This window comes from Heteronotia binoei, chromosome 4 (assembly GCF_032191835.1).
Source record: "Heteronotia binoei isolate CCM8104 ecotype False Entrance Well chromosome 4, APGP_CSIRO_Hbin_v1, whole genome shotgun sequence".
Taxonomy (NCBI): domain Eukaryota; kingdom Metazoa; phylum Chordata; class Lepidosauria; order Squamata; family Gekkonidae; genus Heteronotia; species Heteronotia binoei.
The window spans coordinates 27304798-27327521 of NC_083226.1; the positions used below are offsets into that span (position 1 = coordinate 27304798).

Sequence of the window (22724 nt, forward strand, 5' to 3'; positions counted from 1 at the left end):
AGGTTTTTGTCCATGAAGTCCAAATAATATATGTAATTGAACGATGGTTCTGTGACAGCTTGTAGAAACCAGGATCATTTCAAGTGAGTCTCCTGTACCTGTCTCACAGGCTGCAAAGATGAGAGAGGAGCTAGGCCTCCCTTTGGTATGAGCCGGTGTGAACAACACATTGTTTTGTCCTGGGTAAGATTGCAGGAATGGTTAGATAACTGTTATCCAAAACAGTGCTTTGCGTGTTGTGTATTCTCCGACAGCAGGTCAAAATGGTGAGAAACGCTGTTGCCTGAGCTAGATCTGTGGCTTAAGGTTGAATGTGGTGGGCAGATCCCATTAGTCCTGCTTAACAAAGGGAACCAGCATGGTGCAGTGTGCTTATAATGCTTTGGAAACTTGCTGGGTGACCTTGGGTTAGTCAGTCTCTCTCAACCTATCTCTCAAGGTTGTTGTTAGGTGCAGGGCTTTTTTTGTAGCAGGAACTTCTTTACATATTAGGCCACACAACCCTGATGTAGCCAATCCTCCTGGAGTTTACAGTAGGCCCTGGAGCTTACAGGAAGATTGGCTACATCAGGGGTGTGTGGCCTAATATGTAAAGAAGCCCTGGTTAGAAGCTACAAAAAAAGCCCTGGCTAGATGGATCAAATGGAGGAGAGAATGTTGTGGTAAGGTGCCCTGGATTCTCATTGATTAGAAAAGCAGGGGATACTTTAAATAAATAAAAATGCAGCAGCCAAGACTGCTGTCTGAATCGGAACTGTGGCATGGGGGGAGAAGAGAGCTTTGTAATCATTTGTTGCCTTGACTTTTATTTGTCCTTGTGGGTCAAGCAAACAGCTGGCAAGGGGTAATTTTTCAGTCCTTAAATGTCAAAGGATTAAGAAGATCCAAAGCATTCTTTTTAAATAATTGCAGAATGACATAAAATGTATCGTTGGGCCCTTGGGGCCAAATTACACATTCAGGTTTTTAACAAGTTGGGTCCTAAAGGAAAGCTCAGATGAGCTCAGAATGCCACTTCTGGGGTGAAGAAATGCTCCTGTCTTCCTCTCCCCTGAGCCATTTTCCCCACAGCAAAACAGCACAGGAGGTAGGAGTTATTTCACTGGTTTTGCTGGTTCACATGCACAGAATACTCCAAGTTAGGGTTCCCATTCCCCAGGCTGGGGTGGGGGATTCCCCACTTTTTGGGGGCTTCTGCCTACCACCAGCCAGCTGGCCCCTCCAGCCCATCCCCAAAAAGCAAAGTTGCCATGCAGCCTCCCCAGTGTGATGAAGTAGCATCATCGTCAGCAATGTCGCATGGCAATGCTCTACTTTTGGGGCAAAACTCTATGGCTTGAGGGCGATTTTACCATGGAGTTTTGCCTAAAAAGAAGAGAGTGTCACCATATGACACCACCAGCATGACTGCCTTTCCGGGAACGCCCTCCAAATCCCCCCACCAGTGTGAAGGTAGGACCTGGCATCCATACTCAGGTGGAGCAGCAAAAAGAAGAAAATAACCCCTCAGCTGTTTCCACACAGGGAAAATGACTTGTTGGGGTGGGGGAAGACAGGAGCCCTTCCTGCCACCATGGTGGTGTTTCAAACCCATTTGGATAGTCCTTTATTTTTGTGAGTTTTGTGTGCAGGGCTCTTTTTGTAGAAAAAAAGCCCAGCAGGAACTCATTTTCATATTAGGCCGCACCCCCTGATGCCAAGCCAACCAGAACTGCGCTTCTGTGTGTTCCTGCTCTGGTTTTATGTGTGCATGCGCCTGGAAGTCATGGATGAGGCTAGGATGTTTTTCAGAGAGGTGGCTGAGGCTAGGATGTTTTTCAGAGAGGTGGCTGAGTAAAGCCTGCTCCTGTCTCCTGACTTCTGGTATTTCAAGGAAGTCTCCCATCCAAGTAGTTGCCAGGGTCGACCCTGCTTAGTGCTTCCATGATCTGATGAGATCAGGCTTGCCTGGGTTATCCAGGTCAGGGGATCCGCCTTTATTTTTTACAAGTCATTTCCTCTCAGCTGATGTGTAGTCGTGGGGGACTCAAGTTGGGTCCACAGAATCAATGTCCAACATGTCAAAATCCCAAGTTTAGCCCTTGGAGTACAATGAAAAAAGTTTTTGGAAAAGATGCATTTTTAGACCTAGGAATCAACCGCACCCTTTGTTTTTTCTAAATTATACTACTCATTCAACGCGGATCATGCCCAACAGCAGTAGTGACCTGACATTTCCTTAATCAAGGGGTGGGGAAAATCAGGAGTTTGCATTTCCTGACAGAGCCTTTAGCAAACTTTGACAAACAGATGTTTTGGAGTCCTGCTTTAATCAGAGGTTGTGTGTGTGCCAGCTCTAAATTTTGGTGAAGATATTTCCCATGACATTCTTCGCTGCCCTTCTTCATAGGAGCCTTAGAGAATGCTTTATTTCAAAACTGTTTGCTCAAGTAACACTGGTCACCAGGGCTTTTGTTGTAGCAGGAATCCCTTTGCATATTAGGCCACACCCCTGATGTAGCTAGTCCTCCTGGAGCTTACAGTAGGCCCTGTACTAAGAGCCCTGTAAGCAGGGGTCATTTTGTAGAAAAATAGGTGGTGGAGCTCATCCAGGGATTGTTATGCAGCTGCATATACTATTTAATGGACAAGGAGGTGGAACTCTCAGAAGGAGGAGGGGGAACACTCAGAAAGGTTCAGGAGCTGTGCTCCTTTGAGCTCCCACTGAATTTGAGGCCTGCCTGTAAGCTTTTGGAGGATTGGCTACATCAGGGGTGTGTGGCCTAATATGCAAAGGAGTTCCTGCTACAAAAAAAGCCCTACTGTTCACAGAAGTCTGGGATGTTCCGGTCATTCCATCAAACAAGTTCCAGGACTGCATAGGTTCTTGTTCTTGTGTTCTCCCACCTTAAAATATACCTCATTAAGGGTATTTGCTTGTATTTCCTGAGCAGTATTTAACATTCAGAATTTAGACAGCTATTTTAAACAGATGTTAGTGGGTTGGATCCGGACTAAATTTTCCATTAATGGAAGGGGACATTTTGATTATTTCCACCCCTGTCCACCTCCTACTGAAACTTGATTTGCTTCTCATGCTGTTCCAAAGGGTCCCTATTCCCTCCACCCAAACTGCATTCCCAGGAGATCAGTGGCTGGAGCATACGTTCTTCCATTAGTGGAAAGCAGTGGATCCAACCCTTGTTTAAAATTATTTTATTCAACCATTACATCCACATTATCATTACTCAATATAATGTTAATGTTAACCAAATATAAACATTAAGCTAGATTTTTGTTGTTGTTGTTGGATTATCAGAGATGTCCAATCTGTGCATATGTGCAGCTAACCCCAAAGGTGTGACATGGGACAGTCACCCAGTCTCAAAGTAACCTACCTCATAAGGTTGTTGTGAGGATAAAACGGAGGAAAGGAGAACAACAAGCTGCTTTTGGTCCGTGTTGAAGAGAAAGGCAAGGTATCAATGAAGTAAATAGAGCAATGTTAAAGATAATGATTGTTAAGATTTGTTGCCCTGAGCTGAATAAGAACATAAGAGAAGCCATGTTGGATCAGGCCAATGGCCCATCCAGTCCAACACTCTGTGTCACACAGTGGCCAAAAAAACCCCAGGTGCCATCAGGAGGTCCATCAGTGGAGCCAGGAAACTAGAAGCCCTCCCACTGTTGCCCTTCCTAAGCAGCAAGAATACAGAGCATCACTGCCCCAGACAGAGAGTTCCATCAATATTCTGTGGCTAATAGCCACTGATGGACCTCTGCTTCATATGTTTATCTAATCCCCTCTTGAAGCTTGCTATGCTTGTAGCCGCCGCTACCTCCTGTGGCAGAATGGCCCAGGCTAGCCCAATTTCATCAAATCTCAGAAATTAAGCAGGATCAGTCCTGCTCATTTGGATGGGAGACCACTAAGGAAGTCCAGGGTTGCCACACACAGCCAGGCAATGGCAAACCACCTCCGAAGGTCTCTTGCCTTGAAAAGATACTTCGTAGATATGGCCAAATATACAAAAATACATGTATTTATTACAAATCAGATAAGAATAGATACAGGCCCAAACAGTAGCCTCAGATCAGGATAAAAGCATACAGTAATATCAAGAACAAACCATACGTGACCAACTTGGCCTTCCTCAGTGGTCAAACTTTCATTGCATTTTGGCTCCAGATAATGCAATAAGTACTAAACTTAGGACCTAATGAAGATTGTTCTGGAGGAGAAAGGAAGAAAAAGAAAAAATAATATTGATTTAATACACATAAATGGATATAATAGAACGATGTGTTAAAGATATCTTGAGTGACTTCTAATCTCTGACTCAAGGCCAAAAGTATGATACAAGGCAGAGGTGTGATACAGATTGGGTAGTCAAACTTAAAAGAACTGTGAAATTGTAAATCTTGTATTCAACATATAATAAAAACCTTATCTGGTCTCCTCCTCCTTCCTGTATTAAATGCAAAATGTATTCTGTGCATGTGCAGAATCCTACTTTTGCATTACAAGTCTATTCAGACCTTTTCATGGAAATGACGTTTAACTCAGAACACCTGCAAACATTACGAACAAAACAAATGCACATGCTAAACTTGGCAGTATCCCACCTTTAGCCCCGCAACTCAGTCCTGCCTGTCACTATCGTTCTCACCTTAATGGCCATCCAAATCCACTAGCTGAGGCAGCTGCCCTCTTACTTTTTAAAAAACGTCCCCCCCTCCAACCAGTTAGCCAACATCTCTCATTAGAGAGAGACTTTTCAAAGCCAAGTCTGGCTTTGTTTCCATTCCATTGTTTGCGGGATGTACTAAGGGAGGTAGTAACTGTACTGAACACACTTTTCAGGACTTGTTCTCTTTTGCAAAGCCTCTCAGTATGGAGCATATTTTCCCACGTCTGAAAGAGACAGGAGGTATATAATATTTATGTTGAAAATGGAACAAACACTCTGTCCTGGGATTGCCAACACTGCCTTTTTCATTAGACTTTCTCCCTCTTCCTGAATCGATTCCACGTTGCTCCTTGTAGAGCCAGTAAGCTTCTCTTTGTCACTTCAAGAGATGAGTAATACCCCGCAGCAGTTCTTTCCCCTAAGCCATTCCCGTTGGAGTTTCCAATCCTGTCTGTTCCGGCCAGGGCTGTGAGCCACCCAGGTGCAAAGCAAGGTCTGAAAGGGGCTGACCTTGAGCAGAGGTCATCAGGCAGACAGAAGAAGGTAACAAGGCCTTTTCTGGCTCCCACCAAGTATTTTTAGCAAGTGGGTGGGGTTGTGTGGGCTCCTGCCCGGTAGGGCTTCTGATTGGCAATTGGAAATAAGATGCTTGTGTTGATTAAAATGATGTTTCAGTCAGTGCTAGCTGCCACAACTATGTGGCAGTGCCTCTTGAAGAAGATATTGGATTTATGTTCTGCCCTATACTCTGAATCTCAGAGAGGTCACAATCTCCTTTATCTCCCCCCCCCCCCCACAGCAGACACCCTGTGAGGTGAGTGAAGCTCAGAGAGCTCTTGCAGCAGCCGCCCTTTCAAGGACAACTCCTACAAGAGCGATGGCTGACTCAAGGCCATTCCAGCAGGTGCAAGTGGTGGAATGAGGAATCAAACCCAGTTCTCCCAGATAACCACTATACCACTAGACTTTAACCACTACACCAAACTGGCTCTCTTGCCTAGTTTATTTTCAGAATTCACTCTTCTTGTCCCTTGTGCTCCAGCTTCCTCTCTGTATGTGTTTGACTCCACCTCCCACAGTGGCCATTTTGTGGTTTGGCCCATCACCCTGTATCAGAATTCCAGAGGTGCCCACAGGCTCAAAAAGGATGGGGGGACCCCTGAGATAGAGCTTGAAGTCCCCTTTGCAGGACCTCGGAGAGCTCACAGCACAGAGCTCAATCAAATATTCTGTTTTAGCTATACACACAGGGCGTGAGGAATGCCAGAGCCCCCCACCCTTGGTACAACATTCTGAAGGCTGCACTCAAACTAGGAGCCCTGCAGTTTATTTATGTATTGACTTCACTCATACCTGCCTTTTTCCCCAGCTGAGACCCAAATTGGGACATCATTCCACTGTTCTCCATGTTATTTATTTACGGCATTTATTTATTTATACCCTGCCTCTCTCTCCAGTGGGCAGGGGGTTTTTTTGTAGTAGGAACTCCTTTGCATATTAGGTCACACCTCTCTTATACAGGGCCTCTTAGTACAGGGCCTACTGTAAGCTCTTGTAGGACTGGCTACATCAGGGGTGTGGGGCCTAATCTGCAAAGGAGTTCCTGCTACAAAAAAAGCCCTGCCAGTGGGCACCCAAAGTGGCTTACATCATTCCCCTTGCCTCCATTTTCTGCTCATGACAAACCTGTGAGGTAGGTTAGGCTGAGAGTGTCTGGCCGGTTCCAGGTCAGCCAGCAATCTTCCCTGGCAAAGCGGAGATCCAAACCTGAGTGTCTTAAATCCTGGTGTGATAGCTCCATGTCGGCAGCCAGTCTGAAGCAGGAGAACAGATTTTGAGTCCAGTGGCACCTTTAAGACCAACAAAAGTTTATTCAAGGTATGAGCTTTTGTGTGCAAGCACACTTCCTCAGATACATTCTTCAGAAGTGTGTGCGCACCCGGAAGCTCATTCCTTGAATAAACTTTTGTAGGTCTTAAAGGTGCCACTGGATTCCAGAGCTTAGCCTGACTCTCCAGCCGCGGTACCATGCTGGCTGTCCACAAAATGACCTTGGATAGCCATAGTGAAAGAGCTGCTTAAGTTGGAGGAAGGCATCATTTTTGGGGGGTAAAACAATTTTTATTTGGTAACATACGTAACAAGTTATATTTCTTGCATCATTCATAACTTCTTTTATCTATCCCATGTATTACTTTCTACCCACCCCTACCCCCATTACTTGACCCCCGCCGGTGTTATTTACTTAAAATACTAATGTTTAAAGGTACCCTTAACTAATAAAAACAAATTAATTTTCTCCCTTTTTCTAAGACTTAATCATTATCAGAAATTGTCCAATGTCCTTTTACTTTCCACTCTTTTTCTACATATCTTCTGAACTTTTCCAACTCCATCTTAAAGACTTCTAAATCATAGTCTCTTAGAATTCTTGTTAATTTGTCCATTTCACTCCACAACATAACTTTTACAATCCAGTCCCCTTTCTCTGGTATTTTTTCTTGCTTCCATTACTGTGCATATAATGTCCTAGCAGCTGAAAGTAAGTACCAAATTATAGTTCTATCTTCTTTTGGAAATTTTTCCATTTGTAATCCCAACAGAAAAGTCTCTGCAACTTTCTTAAATTCATATCCCAAGATCTTAGAAATTTCTTGTTGAATCATCTGCCAATACTTTTTTGCTCTTTCACAAGTCCACCACATATGGTAGAAAGAACCTTCATGTTTTCTACATTTCCAACATCTATCTGGCATCTTGTTCATCTTTGCCAATTTTTTAGGAGTCATATACCGTCTATACATCGTTTTAAAACAGTTCTCTTTAATACTATGACACGTCGAAAGCTTCATAGAATTCTTCCACAAGTATTCCCAAGTTTCCATCTGTATTTCTTTATTTACATTAATTGCCCATTTAATAGTTTGAGATTTCACTACTTCATCCTCCGTAGACCATTTTAAAAGTAATTTATATATTTTTGAAATTAATTTTTCATTGTCTCCAAGCAGAACTTTTTCCATTTCTGTTTGTTCTTTTCTTATTCCTTCAGTTTTAATATCATTGTCCACCAAGCTCTTTATTTGTTGCATTTGAAACCAATCGTATTTATTAGTCAGCTCTTCAGCAGTTTTCAATTCTATTTTGCCACTTTGTATTTTTAATAATTGATTATATGACAACCACTTTTCTTCACCTATCTCAGCCATTATTTTTATTACTTCAGCTGGCACTATTCATAGCGGTCTTCTCTCATCTCCGTATTTTTTATATTTCATCCATGTATTTAACAAATTATTTCTTATATAATGGTGAGAGAAAAAAACGTCCATTTTTTTTCCATAATACAAATACGCGTGCCAGCCAAATTTATTTCCATGACCTTCAAACGCGAAGAGTTTTTTATTTAACAGCATTATCCATTCCTTTATCCACACTAAACAAACTGCTTCTTGATATAATTTTAAATTCAGTAATTGAAATCTACCTCTCTCTTTTGCATCTGTCAAAATTTTCATTTTGATCCTTGGTTTCTTCCCAGCCCACACAAATTCTGAAATTTTTCTTCGCCATTTATCAAATTGTTTACTATCTTTCACAATAGGAATAGTTTGAAATATTCATTAGAATATTCATTTTAATTGCAGCTATTCTACCCAACAATGACAAATTAAGTTTATTCCATTTTGACATATCTTCATCCATCTTACGCCATAGCTTCTCATAGTTATTTTTGAACAAATCAATATTCTTCATTGTTATCTCCACATCCAAATATTTTACCTTGGAGGTAACTTCACAGCCCGTCAGTCTCTGCAAGGCCTGTTGCTTGTTTGTTTGCATATTTTTACATAAAAAAATTGATTTTTCTTTGTTAATACAAAGTCCCACTAACTCCCCATATTCTTGTATTTTAGCAAACAACAAAGGTGTAACTTGTATGGGATTTTCATTTATAAACATTATATCATCTGCAAATGCTCTGTACTTGTAAATAAATCCTTTTATTTTTAATCCTTCTATTTCTTTATCTTCTTGAATCTGCATCAATAATATTTCAAGAGTCATTATAAACAACAATGGGGAAAGCGGACAGCCTTGTCTTGTGCCTTTGCTAATTATCATATCTTCTGTAAGATCTGCGTTTATGCATAGCCTTGCATGTTGTTCAGTATATATTGCTTTTATCATTCTTATAAAGCTTTCTACCAACTCCATTTTCTCCATTACTGCAAACATAAAGTCCCAGTTTAAATTGTCAAATGCTTTCTCTGCATCTGCAAAGAATAATGCTACTTTCTTTTCTGGATGTCTTTCATAATATTCTACAATATTTACAACAGTTCTAATATTGTCTCTTATTTACCATTTGGGAAGAAACCCCGCTTGATCTTCCTTTATAAAATTTATCAAATGTTGTTTAAGCCGTTCTGCCAAGATTCGTATATATTTTATAGTCATTATTTAATAACGAAATTGGTCTGTAATTTTTTACATTTGTGACATCTCTATCTTCCTTTGGAATCAACAAAATAACAGCTTCCTTCCATGTGTTTGGTATTTTCCCTTTTGTTCTTATCATGTTCATCAATTTCTGCAATTTCGGTATTAACTCCTCTTTAAAAGTTTTAAAGTATTTAGCTGTATATCCATCTGGCCCAGGTGCCTTTCCATTTTTCATTGCATTAATTGCTGCTTCAATTTCTATTTTTTCAATTGGATCATTCAAAACTTTTCGCATATTTTTTGTTAAGGGTTCTATTTTTATCTTTTGTAAATACTCATCCATCTTTTCCTTCTTTATTTTAACACTTTTAAACAACTTGGCATAATACTTAAAAAATTCTCTTTTTATTCCTTCTTGGCTAACCACCTCTCTTCCATCTACCACAATTTTATTAATAATTTTATTTTCTCTCTTTTTCTTCAATTGCCAAGCCAAATATTTTCCAGGTTTGTTTGCACCCTCAAAAGATTTCTGCTGCAATCTTTTCAGATTCCATTCCAATTCTTTATTTAACAAATGTCTCATTTGCGTTTGTAATATTGTAATTTCCCTTATAATTTTCCCTGGCCTTTTTTTTCAACTCCCCTTTTTTCTTTATTTCATTTTGAATGTCCAACATCTGTTTTCCTTTTGCCCTCTTATCTTTGTTATTCAATGTAATCAATATTCCTCTCATTACTGCTTTATAAGCATCCCAGACCATCTAAAATTCTATATCCTCTTTATCGTTTATTTGGAAGAAAGCTTTAGTTTCATTTTCTAGATATGTCACTATTTCTTTAGTAAATCTTTATTCAATCTCCATCTTCTCAACTTCTTAGACAATTTTGTAATCCACATTTTTGGGTTATGATCAGCCCCAATTTTAGGTAAAATCTCTATTTTCTCTGTTATAAGACCTAAGTCTTTAGTGCCCCACAACATGTCAATTCTGGAAAAAGTTTTATGTCTTGCTGAAAAAATGGTATAGTCCCACACTTAAGGGTTAAATTTCCCCCATATATCCTCCAAATTTTCTTGTTTGACCAATTCAAAAAAAGACTTTGGTAATTTTCCTTCTTTATTATTACTTCCCCCCCCCAGGCCTATCCAATGTATTCTTAATTGTTCCATTAAAGTCCCCCATTATCAAAACTTGGTCATAAGTCAGTTCATCAAATTGTTGTGTAATGTCTTTAAAAAAACATCGTTTGCACCATTTGGTGCATACAGTCCCAGTAACGGTTTTTTTGCATTTAATATTATTTCTACTGCTACAAATCTTCCATCTTTATCTTTAAACACTAATTTCGGCTCCAATTCTTGTTTAATATAAAAAATCACTCCCCTTTTCTTCTGTTCAGCCAATGAATAAAAATCTAATCCCAATTGTTTATTCCATAAAAATTTGTAATCTTTTTGTTTAATATGCACTTCTTGTAAACAAACTATATTACAATTTTGCTTTTTAATCCAATGAAATGTTGACCTTTTTTGTGGTGAATTTAGTCCATTCACATTCCAAGACAATAATTTGTAATCCATCATGGTGCAAATTCTTTATGTTCTTTATAAAATTTACGCAGTTCCTGTGCATTTGTAATTGTGGTTCTTTTCCCCTGAAGTTCAAAGCTCAAACCTTCTGGTATTATCCATCTATACCTCATTTCATTTCCCCGTAATTTTTCTGTCAGTTTTTTATATGTTCTTCTGTCATTTATCACTTGCCTTGGCAACTCCTTCATAATTCTTACTCTGCTGCCTCTCATTATCAATGTATTTTCAAAGTTTTTGTTCATGATCTTTCCCACCATTTCTTTTGTCATATATCTTATGACAACATCTCTTGGTAAATTATTTTTTTTGGCATAGAGTGAGTTCACTCTGTACATATAATCATACATATTCTTAGTCTCTTCAGGATCTTCCTCTAAAAATTCTGCAATTATTTTTATTATATATTCTTTCAAATCACCATCTTCCTTTTCAGGTACTCCCCTCAGACATATCTGAGTCTCCATCAATTTGCAGTCATGGATTGCCACTTTTTCTTGTATTTTCAACAAGGTGGAATCATGTACTTTCATTCTCCCTTCTACCTCCTGCACTTTCTTAGATGTTTTCTCTGTCTCATTTCTGAGATCTTCAATATCTTTTTTAATCTCTTCTATAATTTCTTTTTTAGATGCAGTTATCATCTCTTTCATGCCTCTCAACATTCTGGCCTCCATTGCCTCTAGTTGATCCTGCATTTTCTCCAATGACGTAGCCCTTGCACGGGTTTACTTGTGTTCTGACATTTAAAAACACTGAAAATTTTAATCTCACCAATTTCAGATTTAACTATCAAGTTCAAAAGATTAGAGCTTGCTCTTTACAACAAGCCTAATTTTGCCATCCTCAGAGCTTCCCAGATTGAGATATTAATTTTTAAAGTTTTTAAATCCTCCAAAATGGCGGTCACAACTTTTTGCTTCTCTCTAAAAAAATTTTTCTTTTTTCTTTTAAAGGCTTCTAAAGTCCATTATAAACAATATGTCCAATAGTATTTATCTTCTTATCATCACCTCAGTTATTTCCAACAATTTTTAATGTCCCAAACACTTTAAAAATATTATTTTAATTTTAACCTCCTTGCAATGGCTGCCGATGTTTCTCTATGGTATTATAGTCCTAGAGTAGGCTTTTCATCTGCTACTTCCTGTTTTACTTGCCACCAAATCTCGTTTTCACTGGTAGAAAGATCTCACGATACTTGACGTACTTCCTGTGTTGATTGTATATGCTGCAGGTCTGTGACGATGGTGCTCTTTTTTCAAAACCGCAAGTAGACCAAACAATAAATTCCTTTCCACTTTTTAGCACTGTCCTTTAAATTTACAAAGTCCAAATTTCACCTCTTCCTCCCTTCTTCTTCCAAGCGTTCTAGATTTCCAATTCCCACCTTCTGAATTTATTCTGTTTAACTGTAAATAGTCCTGGAATGAAAGATGGTAATCTGTACCTTATCCAGATCCACACCGGTCTTGTGTAGTTTTAAATGTTTAGTAATGTCCAAGAAGGTTAGGATTCTGTCGAGCTTATGTCAAATAAATGATTCTGAGAACTTCTGCAGATGATGAAAATGCAACTCTTCACGGAGACCGCTCAAAGGAGCCCCCCCCCCCCGGGACTCCCTTTTTGCCAAGGTAAATCTCAAAGTTTTCTGTGCATATCTTGGACTAATCTCTGACTGAGAAAAGTAGGCAGTAGGCATTAATTTGCCTTCCACTACCCCGAACAGAAGTTCCAGCCTGCTCCTGTTATGAGAAGCAGCTCAGCTCAGCATTTTCCTCCCCCCAGAAGTCCAGTTGGAGGAAGGCATCATAATGGGCAGGGCTTTTTTTTGAGCAGAAACGCAGTTCCGGCTGGCTTGGTGTCAGGGTGAGTGGCCTAGTATTCGAATGAGTTCCTGCTGCGCTTTTTCTACGAAAAGTCCTGTGTGAAACAATGGTGATGTCAGGGGGTATGGCCTAATATGCAAATGAGTTCCTCCTGAGCTTTTTCTACAAGGAAAAAAAAGAGCCCTTTCTGTTTTGTGCCTTTCTAGTTGGTAATTTTGGTCATTATTTTCTCCTGCTGCTCAATAACCTTTTGGGTATATGGATAAAGATATTGTGTGAGTAATTATAGGCAGGACTTTTTTGTAGAGAAAGACCGGCTGGAACTCATTTGCACATTAGGCACACTCCTGATGTCACCACTGTTTTACACAGGGCTTTTTGTGTGGAAAAAGCCCAGCAGAAACTCATTTGCATATTAGGCCACACACCCTGATGCCAAGCCAGCCGGAATTGCATTCCTGTGTGTTCCTGCTCAAAAAAAGCCCTGATTATAGGGGACCTCTTTGCTTATTGGTTGAACTTGCCTGATAAGATTTTGTAGCACTTTTGAAGATACATTTGGCTTTCTGCAGCTTGCTTGTATCTCAGCATGGGTACTGTTGAAACCCTTCCATATGCAATAATTAATTTGGTAAGGATTTGCCCTCTTCCTATGAGCATGCCCAACAGCTCCTGTTCTGCAGGCCAAGAGAGGAATGCCTGTATTCTGTAATTGCTTAAAATCATTAATGTTGTCTGGCTGCTGGCAGAATTTGTGGCAATTATGTTGCAGAGCAACGTAGCTGCCCTGTTAAGGTTGCATCATGGGACCTTGTCTGGGGAAAAAGAAAAAGATCATAATGTAATAAGCTTTTAAAGCCAGTAAAGCAGATGAATGTGAAAATGTCAAAACGGTGATATTGGAGGCCATGCACTGTCTGTGGCGTGAGGCTGTCATTGGAATAATGACTGTTCCCCTAGATACAGGTTGAAAATAACCATGCTTAGCTTTCGAATAGCACTGTTTGAACAGCGTTGAATCCTTGTGTACCTTGTCCTGGTAATCCTCATTTAGTAGAAAAAGAGGTGCTGGAGCTCATTAGCACGACTCATTTGCATATGCCACACATCCCTTTCATCATCGGAAGGTGTACTAAATTATATCAGCTCAGCATCTATGTTAAAATGCTTCTTGAATTAGAATTGTCATAATAAAACCTGACTCCCATCATACTTTTAAAATTATTTTCTCCTTTGCGGCCACAGTGGCATGATGAAGATTTCCATCTGTCTGCTCTATATGTTTTGGTTATTTCCCCATTTTATATGGGGAAAATATTAGAAAGTTTGTCAAATCTTAGAGTTCGACATGTAATTATTGATTTACCTGTCTTTATTATAATAAATGTAATGAGTAATTTTGGTCACAGTAACCAGTAGGTTTGGAGTAGTCAAATCTTAAGAGTTCAGCAAAATTTTCGCAGGGGGTTTGAACAATGGAGCCCAGAAGCAAGTGTTTTGGGGTTTTTTTTGGGGGGGGGGAGGTTAAGAAAGAAAGAGCACAATAAAATGTAGAGGTTCCAGGGAGGTACTCCTGTGAGCTCCTGCCCAGAATGAGGCCTGGTAATCCTTAAAACAACCATGCAAAGTAGGACAATATGAGATGTTCTCCAGTGTTTCGCACAAGAAAATAGGGACCTTCATCACACTTCAGTTTGTATGCCCAGGATCAGTGACTGAGTCCCTGATACACCCGTTAAACCTTGTTGCGCCCATTTCCACGGCAATAGTCTGTCTTACATTGTTTTAAAAGTCCAATGTATGCTTGTTCTTCTCGCTTAAGATGTGTTGGAATAAGAACTAATACAATCCATGAGCAGAGGTTCAGAATGAGCCACAACAGTACACAGAGCGGCAGGCAGTGCTCATCCAGGTGGTCAGATGTTCATGCGTGTGTTTTTACAGGCACGCTCTATAGATTTATGATTGATTCATTCATTTTCTTACTTCATTGGTGCCCCCTTCTTTCTCTTCAGTGGGCACCCAGAGTATCTCACATTGATCTCCTCTCTTCCGTGTTAGCCTCACAACCAGGGCTTTTTTTTTGAGCAGAAACGCACAGGAACGCAGTTCCGGTTGGCTTGGTGTCGGGGTGTGGCCTAATATGCAAATGAGTTTCTGCAGGGCTTTTCCTACAAAAAAAAAACCCTGTGCAAAACCATGGTGACATCAGGGGGTGTGACCTAATCTGCAAATGAGTTCCTGCTGGCTTTTTCTACAAAAAAGCCCTGCTCACAACAACCCTGTGAGGTAGGCTGAGAGCGAGGGCCAGACTGAATAAAACTGCATCCCCAAGTCAACCTTGGATCTGTGATATCATTTTAGAATCTTTTAAAATCATTTATTTATTTATTAGATTTATATCCTGCCCTTCCTGCCGATGCAGGCTCAGGGTGGCTCACAGGCCCAATGGCAATTTAAAACATAGGGACATTATAAAGACAATAAAACGGCTATAGTACATCATTAGTATATTAGGGTAAGTAGGCAAATTTTCTTGGTCTTCTTCATCGCCACAAGTTACATCCAAGTGGTCCGGGTGGTATTTAAGTGCAGGTTCGTACCTCAGGTGTTCAGCTCCATGGCATCTGTGCAGCCTCATCAGATCTCAGCAGTCCAGTGTTTGGTGGGAGAGCTAATCTTGCAGGCCCTGTGGAACTGAGAAAGGTTCCGCAGGGCCCTGATGTCCTCCAGGAGCTCATTCTGCCAATGTGGTGCTGCAGCTGAGAAGGCCCTGGCCCTAATTGTATTCAGCCTAGCTTCCTTCGGCCTAGGGATCGATTGGAGGTTCTGAGTCCCTGAACGCAGTACTCTCCAGGGAATGTATGGGAAAAGGGGTCCGAAAGGTATGCAAGTCCCTGGCCATATAAGGCTTTAAAGATGAGAACCAGCACATTGAAACGAATCCGGCAAGCAGAGATGGCATTCTAGCAGGAGCTCCTTTGCATATTAGGCCACACACCCCTGATATAGCCAATCCTACAAGAGCTTACAAAAAAGAGCCTTGTAAGCTCTTGGAGGATTGGTTAGATCAGGGGGTGTGGCTTAATATGCAAAGGAGCTCCTGTTAGAATTCCACCCCTGCCGGTAAGCAATAGGCAGCCAGTGTTTTAAAACACGGGGGGGTGGGGGGAGGCTGATCCTACTGGGGAAGGCAGCATGGGAGAATGGGGGCTCCTGTCTCCCCCCATGCCTTTTAAAGAGCTGAAATGGGTATTTCGGCCCTTGAACATAGCACAAGGGAGAAACAGAAGTCCCTCATCTCCTCCCACACACATCGTGGTCCCCACCAGGACGGGCCCTTCATTTTTTAAAAGACAGGGTCTAAAATGGCACTGTATTCCTGTGGAGAATTTGGGGTGCAGTATCATCTAGATTAGCTTTGAGTAACTGGCCCAAGGTCACCCAGCACATATGCATGATATTTCACAGAGAGCATAAAAGCACAGCAGAATAAATGCATCACACACAGGTGTGTGTTTTCATTTCTAAGAAAAGTTTACTACAAACTTAAGGAAAAGGGTTAAATGGAGGAAAAACAACAGTCTAGCTAACTAATCCTTCTTGTTCTAACTCCAGCTTGCTGCTTTGTTTGTGCAAACTGCAAACTCTAGAACAAAGGAAAGGAAGTTTCCCCAAAACTCCACTCTCTCATGTACTGTGCAGAACAGCATGTACCTTTTCCAATATATTAATTAGCCAATAGCCAATTTTAAGGTCATCTCATTGGCAGGAAGACTGTTTTGTTGTTCAGTCGCATAACCGAGTCAAACTCTTTGCGACCCCATGGACCAAGTCATGCCAGGCCCTCCTGTCTTCCACTATCCTCCAAAGTCCGCTCAGATTCATATTAGTTACATCAGTAATGGTGTCCAGCCATCTCATCTTTTGCTGTCCCCTTCTTCTTTTACCTGTCTTTCCCAACATCAGGGTTTTCTCCAGTGAGTGCTTCCTTCTCACTTGGTGGCCAAAGTATTTGAGCTTCAACTTCATCATCTGACCTTCTAGGGAACAGTTAGGGTTAATTTCCCTTAGGACTGACTGATCTGATCATCTTGCAGTTCAAGGGACTCTCAAGAGTCTTCTCCAGCACTACAGCTCAAAAGCATCTATTCTTCTGCGCTCGGCCTTCCTTAGGGTCCAACTCTCACAGCCATACATTACTACTGGGAATACCATTGCTTTGGCTCTACGGACTTTTGTTGGCAGGGTGATGAGGGCTTCTAGCCCCACTGGTGGACCTCTTGATGGCACTTGGTTTTTTTGGCCACTGTGTGACACAGAGTGTTGGACTGGATGGACCATTGGCCTGATCCAACATGGCTTCTCTTATGTTCTTATGTCTCTACTTTTTATTATACTGCCTAGGTTTGCCATAGCTGTCCTCCCAAAGAGCAAACATCTCTTAATTTCATGGCTACAGTCACTATCTATAGTGATCTTGGATCCCAGGAATGTGAAGTCTGTCACTGCTTCCGTGACTTCCCCTTCTATTTGCCAAGGAGTGATGGGGCTGGATGCCGTGATCTTAGTTTTTTTGATGTTGAGTTTCAAGCCTACTTTTGTGCTCTCTTCTTTCGCCGCATCAAGAGGTTCTTTAGGAAGACTCTAGTCTACATCTAATTGGAACTATGCTAACTAGCTAACATCAGCTCACTTCAGCTTAACTCTTTCATGACTAAAGGGATGACAGTTGGAAAAACCCAAGAAAGCTTCTGTGGCAGAGAGGGGACTTGAACCTGGGTCTCCCAGATCCTAGTCTGGCGCTCTAACCACTGCACCACATTGGTTCTCGGATGCATCCAGTCGTCCACTCAGATATTTGACTTCTGGAGACCCTGGGGAGGCTGTATTACTCAGAGTAGAAGAAGAGGAGACTGGATTTATACCTTACCCTTTCCTCAGTCTCAGAGCAATTTACAATCTCCTTTCCCTTCCTCTCCCCACAACAGACACCCTGTGAGGTAGGTGGGGTTGAGACAGCTCTGAGAGAACTGCTCTTGGGAGAAGAGCTGTGAGAGAACTTGTGGCTGACCCAAGGTCACACCAGCAGCTGAATGTGGAGGAATAGGGAATCAAACCTGGTTCTCCCAGATTAGAGTCCATGTTCTTAACCACTACACCAAACTGGCTCTTGTAATGGTAATGAAAATACTAGCTATTCACAAAGATAAAATAGGGATAGTGTATTAGCAGGGATGGTTACTGGAATATAGGGACTGTCTCTGGCTAATAGGGACAATTAGGTCATGTGATACTCTCTCCCCCCCCCCCCCCCACACACACACTCAATCTCAGGGCAGGTTTTCAAGCCAAGGCCCCCAAATGATTGCTCAGAATAATACAGTGAGAAAGGTGCGGATAAACTTTAGGAGATTGTCCCAGGCATCATCGGCATGGGAGGGGACTGGCATATTCTGCTGGCTCTGCAGCCTGAGGAAGTGATAAGTGTATCTTGCTTGAGATGTTCAGGTGGTCCATCATCCAGATGCTGAACAGACCCAGAAGTGCCTAGCTGCAGCAAAGTGGCTGCACTATATGAATTCAGATAATTTTCTAAGAATCCCCATAATAGTCACCTACTGGGAGAAAGGTTTTGTTGATTATTCATGCTTTATCCTGTCACTTCTAGGGGCTCAAAATGATATGCATGGGTTTGTTCCCATTTTATTCTCATGATAATCCTGTGATGTAGGCTGAGCTGAGAGGTAGTCCCAGATCATCTGGTGAGCTTAAATATCCCCCTACCTGTATATGGCCCCGTTGTGTGGAATTTTTGATCTCACCACTGAGGAGCTGTGTCCAGAATTCGTTATAAAGATGTGCACATGCAGTTAGATGAGTTTCTGTTTCTACTCTGTCCGAGAAATCATAGAATGTTAGAAAAAACGTTTTTGCATTAAAAACATAGTGCCCCGGAACACATTCTGGAAGCTCCTTAGCTGAAGACTCCCAAGTGACCTTTTGGTATTGAGCATCAAATCAAACTTCGAGAGCTAGCGGCTCTGGATTTTATCATAAAGATTTATTTCTTTCTCTTGCAGGTAAATGGACGATCTGGAGAGCCGCAAAGCACGGAGGATAGAGCAGATGGTAGCAAAATGGCTGCGTCGATCACGGGATAATACAGCCAGGTATTTATTTGAATGAACCAGTGATTAAATCATTGGCAGCTTTCAGTAGTTATGGAATGACCTAGTTTCTTGGAAGCACAATCCGATTGTTATTTTGGACCGGGATTTGCTAGTTCAGGCTCTGGTAGCAGCAATGGCTGGTAATGCCACTTGTCAACTATGTCAGATATTCCAGCTTTCAATCCTTCTACTCTGTCACAGATTTTGCAGTCCTCATCCCTGCTGCAGCAGCCTCCTACTTAGACTATGACAATATGCTTGGTAGCAGGCCTCTTTTTCTAGCAGGAGCTCCTCGGCATATTAGGCCACGCCCCCTGATGTAGCCAATCCTCCTGGAGCTTACAGTAGGCCCTGTAGTAAGAGCCCTCGAAGCTCTTGGAGGATTGGCTACATCAGGGGTGCGTGGCCTAATATGCGGAGGAGCTCCTGCTAGAAAAAGAGCCCTGTCGGTATGTATCTTTGGGTTGGCCTCATTTGGAACACAGTGTGCCGTTCTGGTTGCTGTACCTTGGAAAAGACACTGTACAGTTGGAGAAAGTTCAGAAGAGGGCAACCGATATGAAGCATCTTTGCTGTGAGAAAAGTCTAAAGATTGTGGTGCTTCTCAGGTGAGATGAAGGATGGCTCGGCATGGTGATAGAGGTTTATACAGTCATGCAGTATGTGGAGAAAATGCGTGACTCTAAAGGTACCCAGTAAAGTTTGATGATGGGCAAAAGACTCAGATGGACAAGATGGGCAAAAGACTCAGATGGACAAGATGAAATATTGAAATATTGATGATGGGCAAAAAACTCAGATGGACAAGATGAAATATTTTTCCCTTGCTGAGCAATTGAATTGTATTGAATTGAATTGAATCGAACTGCTGATGAATATAGTGGTGGTGGCCACAAGCATGGATAGCTTTAAAAACGGATTAGACATATTCCTGGAGAATGTGCTAGTCAATGGTTTCTGGCCATGAACGCTAATGGGGACTTCCCCATCCAGACTTAATGTGTGTGGCGTTTGGGTCCTGAGTTTTATGCCTCAGCTGGATTGCCTGAAATGGCCTGGAGCTTTTAGAGATTGCCTCATTCCATACTTTTCTTCCTGCTCCCTGAAGTCTTGATCCAGGTACGCTTTTCCATCTGGAAAACGAGCAGAGCTTTTTCAGTTGTGGATCGTATGCAGAGCCAGCCCTGCCACTAGCAAACTAGGCAATTGCCTAGGGTGCCAGCCTTCTAGGGGCACCAAATTGGGTGCTCCCCATGTGACTTGGTGACATTATCAGCGCAGGGGGCAGGTGCCAGAAGTTAGCCTTGCCTCGGGGGCCAGACAATCTAAGCCCGGCCCTGATCGTATGCTGCAGAATTCCCTGCTACGGGAAGACTCTTTTGCCACTTTCCTAAACCAGTTTTTGCTTGCAAGAGGAGACTTTCATACCAAGAAAGCACTTTCTGATTTTGATTGATACAATCTGAAAGTGAACACTGCCGCTTTTTAAAAAGGAAATTTTTGCTAGTGTATATTATTAATATCGTGGGTTTAGTCTTTGGCTGTTTTCAGTTCCAATTCTACAGAGATGCTGTTGTACTGAAGCATTTGTGGTGATGGTAATTGAAGGATGGATTTTGTGGTGGTGATCTGACTTGGGATGCGATTGAATCGCTGCACCAGCCTGTACAGTGTGGATTGGCACAGTTCTATAGAAGCACTAAGTGGAAAGAGTGATTCTGGGGGCAGCTGATGATATGGCTGGTGATGCCCCGCCAACTGTTCTGCAATGCTTGCTGTGTGCTTCTGTCTGCATTGCCATTACATGCCATGTTATGCAGACGTTCCACCATACTTGGTGCTTGGGGCGGAGAGACACAACAGTAGGAGGGCTGGCCCCACTGATGGACCTCCTGATAGCACCTGGGTTTTTGACTACTGTGTGTCACAGAGTGTTGGGCCATTGGCCTGATCCAGTGTAGCTTTGAGAGTCAGTTTGGTTAAGTGCACAGAATCCTATCTGGGTTTGATTCCCCACTCCTCCACTTGCACCTGCTGAAATGGCCTTGGGTCAGCCATGGCTCTTGTAGAAGTTGTCCTTGAAATGGCAGCTGTTGCAAGAGCTCTCTCAGCCCCACCCACCTCACAGGGTGTCTGTTGTGGGGGTGGGGGAGGTAAAGGAGATTGTGATCGCTCTGAGACTCAGAGTATAGGGCGGGATATAAATCCAACATCATCATCTCCTCCTCCTCCTCCTCTTACGTTCTTATATTCAAACTGGAGTTTTGCCTTTTAAAAACTTTATTTTACTAAAGCACTAGTCCCATAATATTTTAGTGGGTAAAGCACAATAAATAAACAAACCCGTCAAATTGTGGGATGGCTCTGATGGCAAGTGGAAACGAGACATTCAAGTGCTGAGTTGCCAGGAGGGAGCAGGAAACAACTGAATGCTGATCTGAAGAATGGCAGGGACCAGGAAGGAACTGGATGTGACTAATTCAAAGGCAGTTTTAAGTAATTATGAAGGAACAGGTGCTAAACCTTTGCTGCTTAAAGGGCGCAGTCATAAGCACAGTTTCTAGAACTGAATGGGACTTACTTTTGAGTAAGTGTCCTTAGCTTCTTGCCTATGCAGACAGGAATTAAAGACTGTAATGAGAATACAGTGCTCTATTAAGCGCTGTGCAGAAACACCATTGTAATTCCATGTACTGCTGATATTTGCCAAAGCCATTTTTTTAGCAGCATTATAGGGTTCTAATCTACAAAGGAACACATAATCCAGTTATTTATTTTGGCAAGTGCAAAGATTTGGCCAGTATCCAGCAGTAAAAACATGCATGTTTGGAAGAATACAGGAGCCAGCAAGGTGTAGGGGTTAAAGTGTCAGGCTAAGATGTGAAAGGTTCAAGTCCCCACTCCCACTAAAAAGAAAAAAAAAAGGGAAACCCAGCCAGAAAAGACAGATTGATTAGATAATACAAGAGGTTGAGGAGGGGAAAGGGAGGGGGAGAGACAAAATATATGTGTGCGTTTGTGTGTAGGGTTAAAACCCTTCAAAATGAGAAAAGGAGTGCCTGCAGATTTAAGAAATAGTTGCCATCTGTGGCTGCAGGGGTAGGGAACGTTAGCTCTCCAGATGTTTTTTGCCTACAACTCCCCATCAGCCCCAGTCAGCATGGCCAATGGCTGGGGCTGATGGGAGCTGTAGGCAAAAAACATCTGGAGAGCCAATGTTCCCTACCTCTGTCACAATCATAACAGTTTTACCAGCATTCCAGGCTTGGTTTAGGGTACTTTCTGAGGTTGTTTTGGCCTTTGAGGGAGGATCATGCAGGAGAGGCCTAGCAGCAACCACCAGGCAGCCTGCTACCACCCAATTTGCATAACTCATCCAGGGAGGGTTGCCAAGCCCAATTCAAGAAATATCTGGGGACTTTGGGGGTGGAGCCAGAAGCAAGGCTGTGATAAGCAGAATTGAACTCCAAAGGGAGTTCTGGCCATCACATTTAAAGGGAAAGCACACCTTTTAAATGCCTTCCCTCCATTGGAAATAATGAAGGATAGGGGCACCCTATTTGGGGGCTCATAGAATTGGACCCCCTGGTCCAATCCTTTTGAAACTTGGAGGGTGTTTTGAGGAGAGGCACCAGATGCTATGCTGCAAATTTGGTACCTCTAACTCAACCCGCCCCCCAGAGCCCCAAATACCTACAGATCCATTATCCATTATACCTTATGGAAATTGGTCTTCATAGGGATAATGAAGTGCCCAGGAGACATTTCCTTCCCCCCCTTGCTTTCTGATGACCTTGAAGTGGGAGGAGGGCCTCCCAACTGGGGGATCCCCTGCCTCCATCTGGGGATTGTGAAACCTAGAGTCCCACAGAACAGAAACATAATACACAGCCGCAAAAAACTGTGGAAAAATAATGAAAAAGACTGAAAATTATTTCAAAAATATATGTGATTAGTCAACTGCCTATTGTTTAAGAGGCAGTTGACTAATCACATATATTTTTGAAATAAT

The 22724-nt window shown here is 42.0% G+C and overlaps 1 protein-coding gene across 1 annotated transcript in view; it reads left to right on the plus strand.

Annotated features, from left to right (window-relative positions):
• The window catches only part of FRMPD1 (FERM and PDZ domain containing 1), a 109340-nt gene that overhangs the window by 44577 nt on the left and 42039 nt on the right, over positions 1-22724 (plus strand). Inside the window, exon 2 of the mRNA XM_060237013.1 lies at positions 18623-18712. Within this exon, the coding sequence (XP_060092996.1) occupies positions 18627-18712 (86 nt within the window). The 5' untranslated portion in view covers positions 18623-18626. The remainder of the gene's footprint in view (positions 1-18622; positions 18713-22724) is intronic.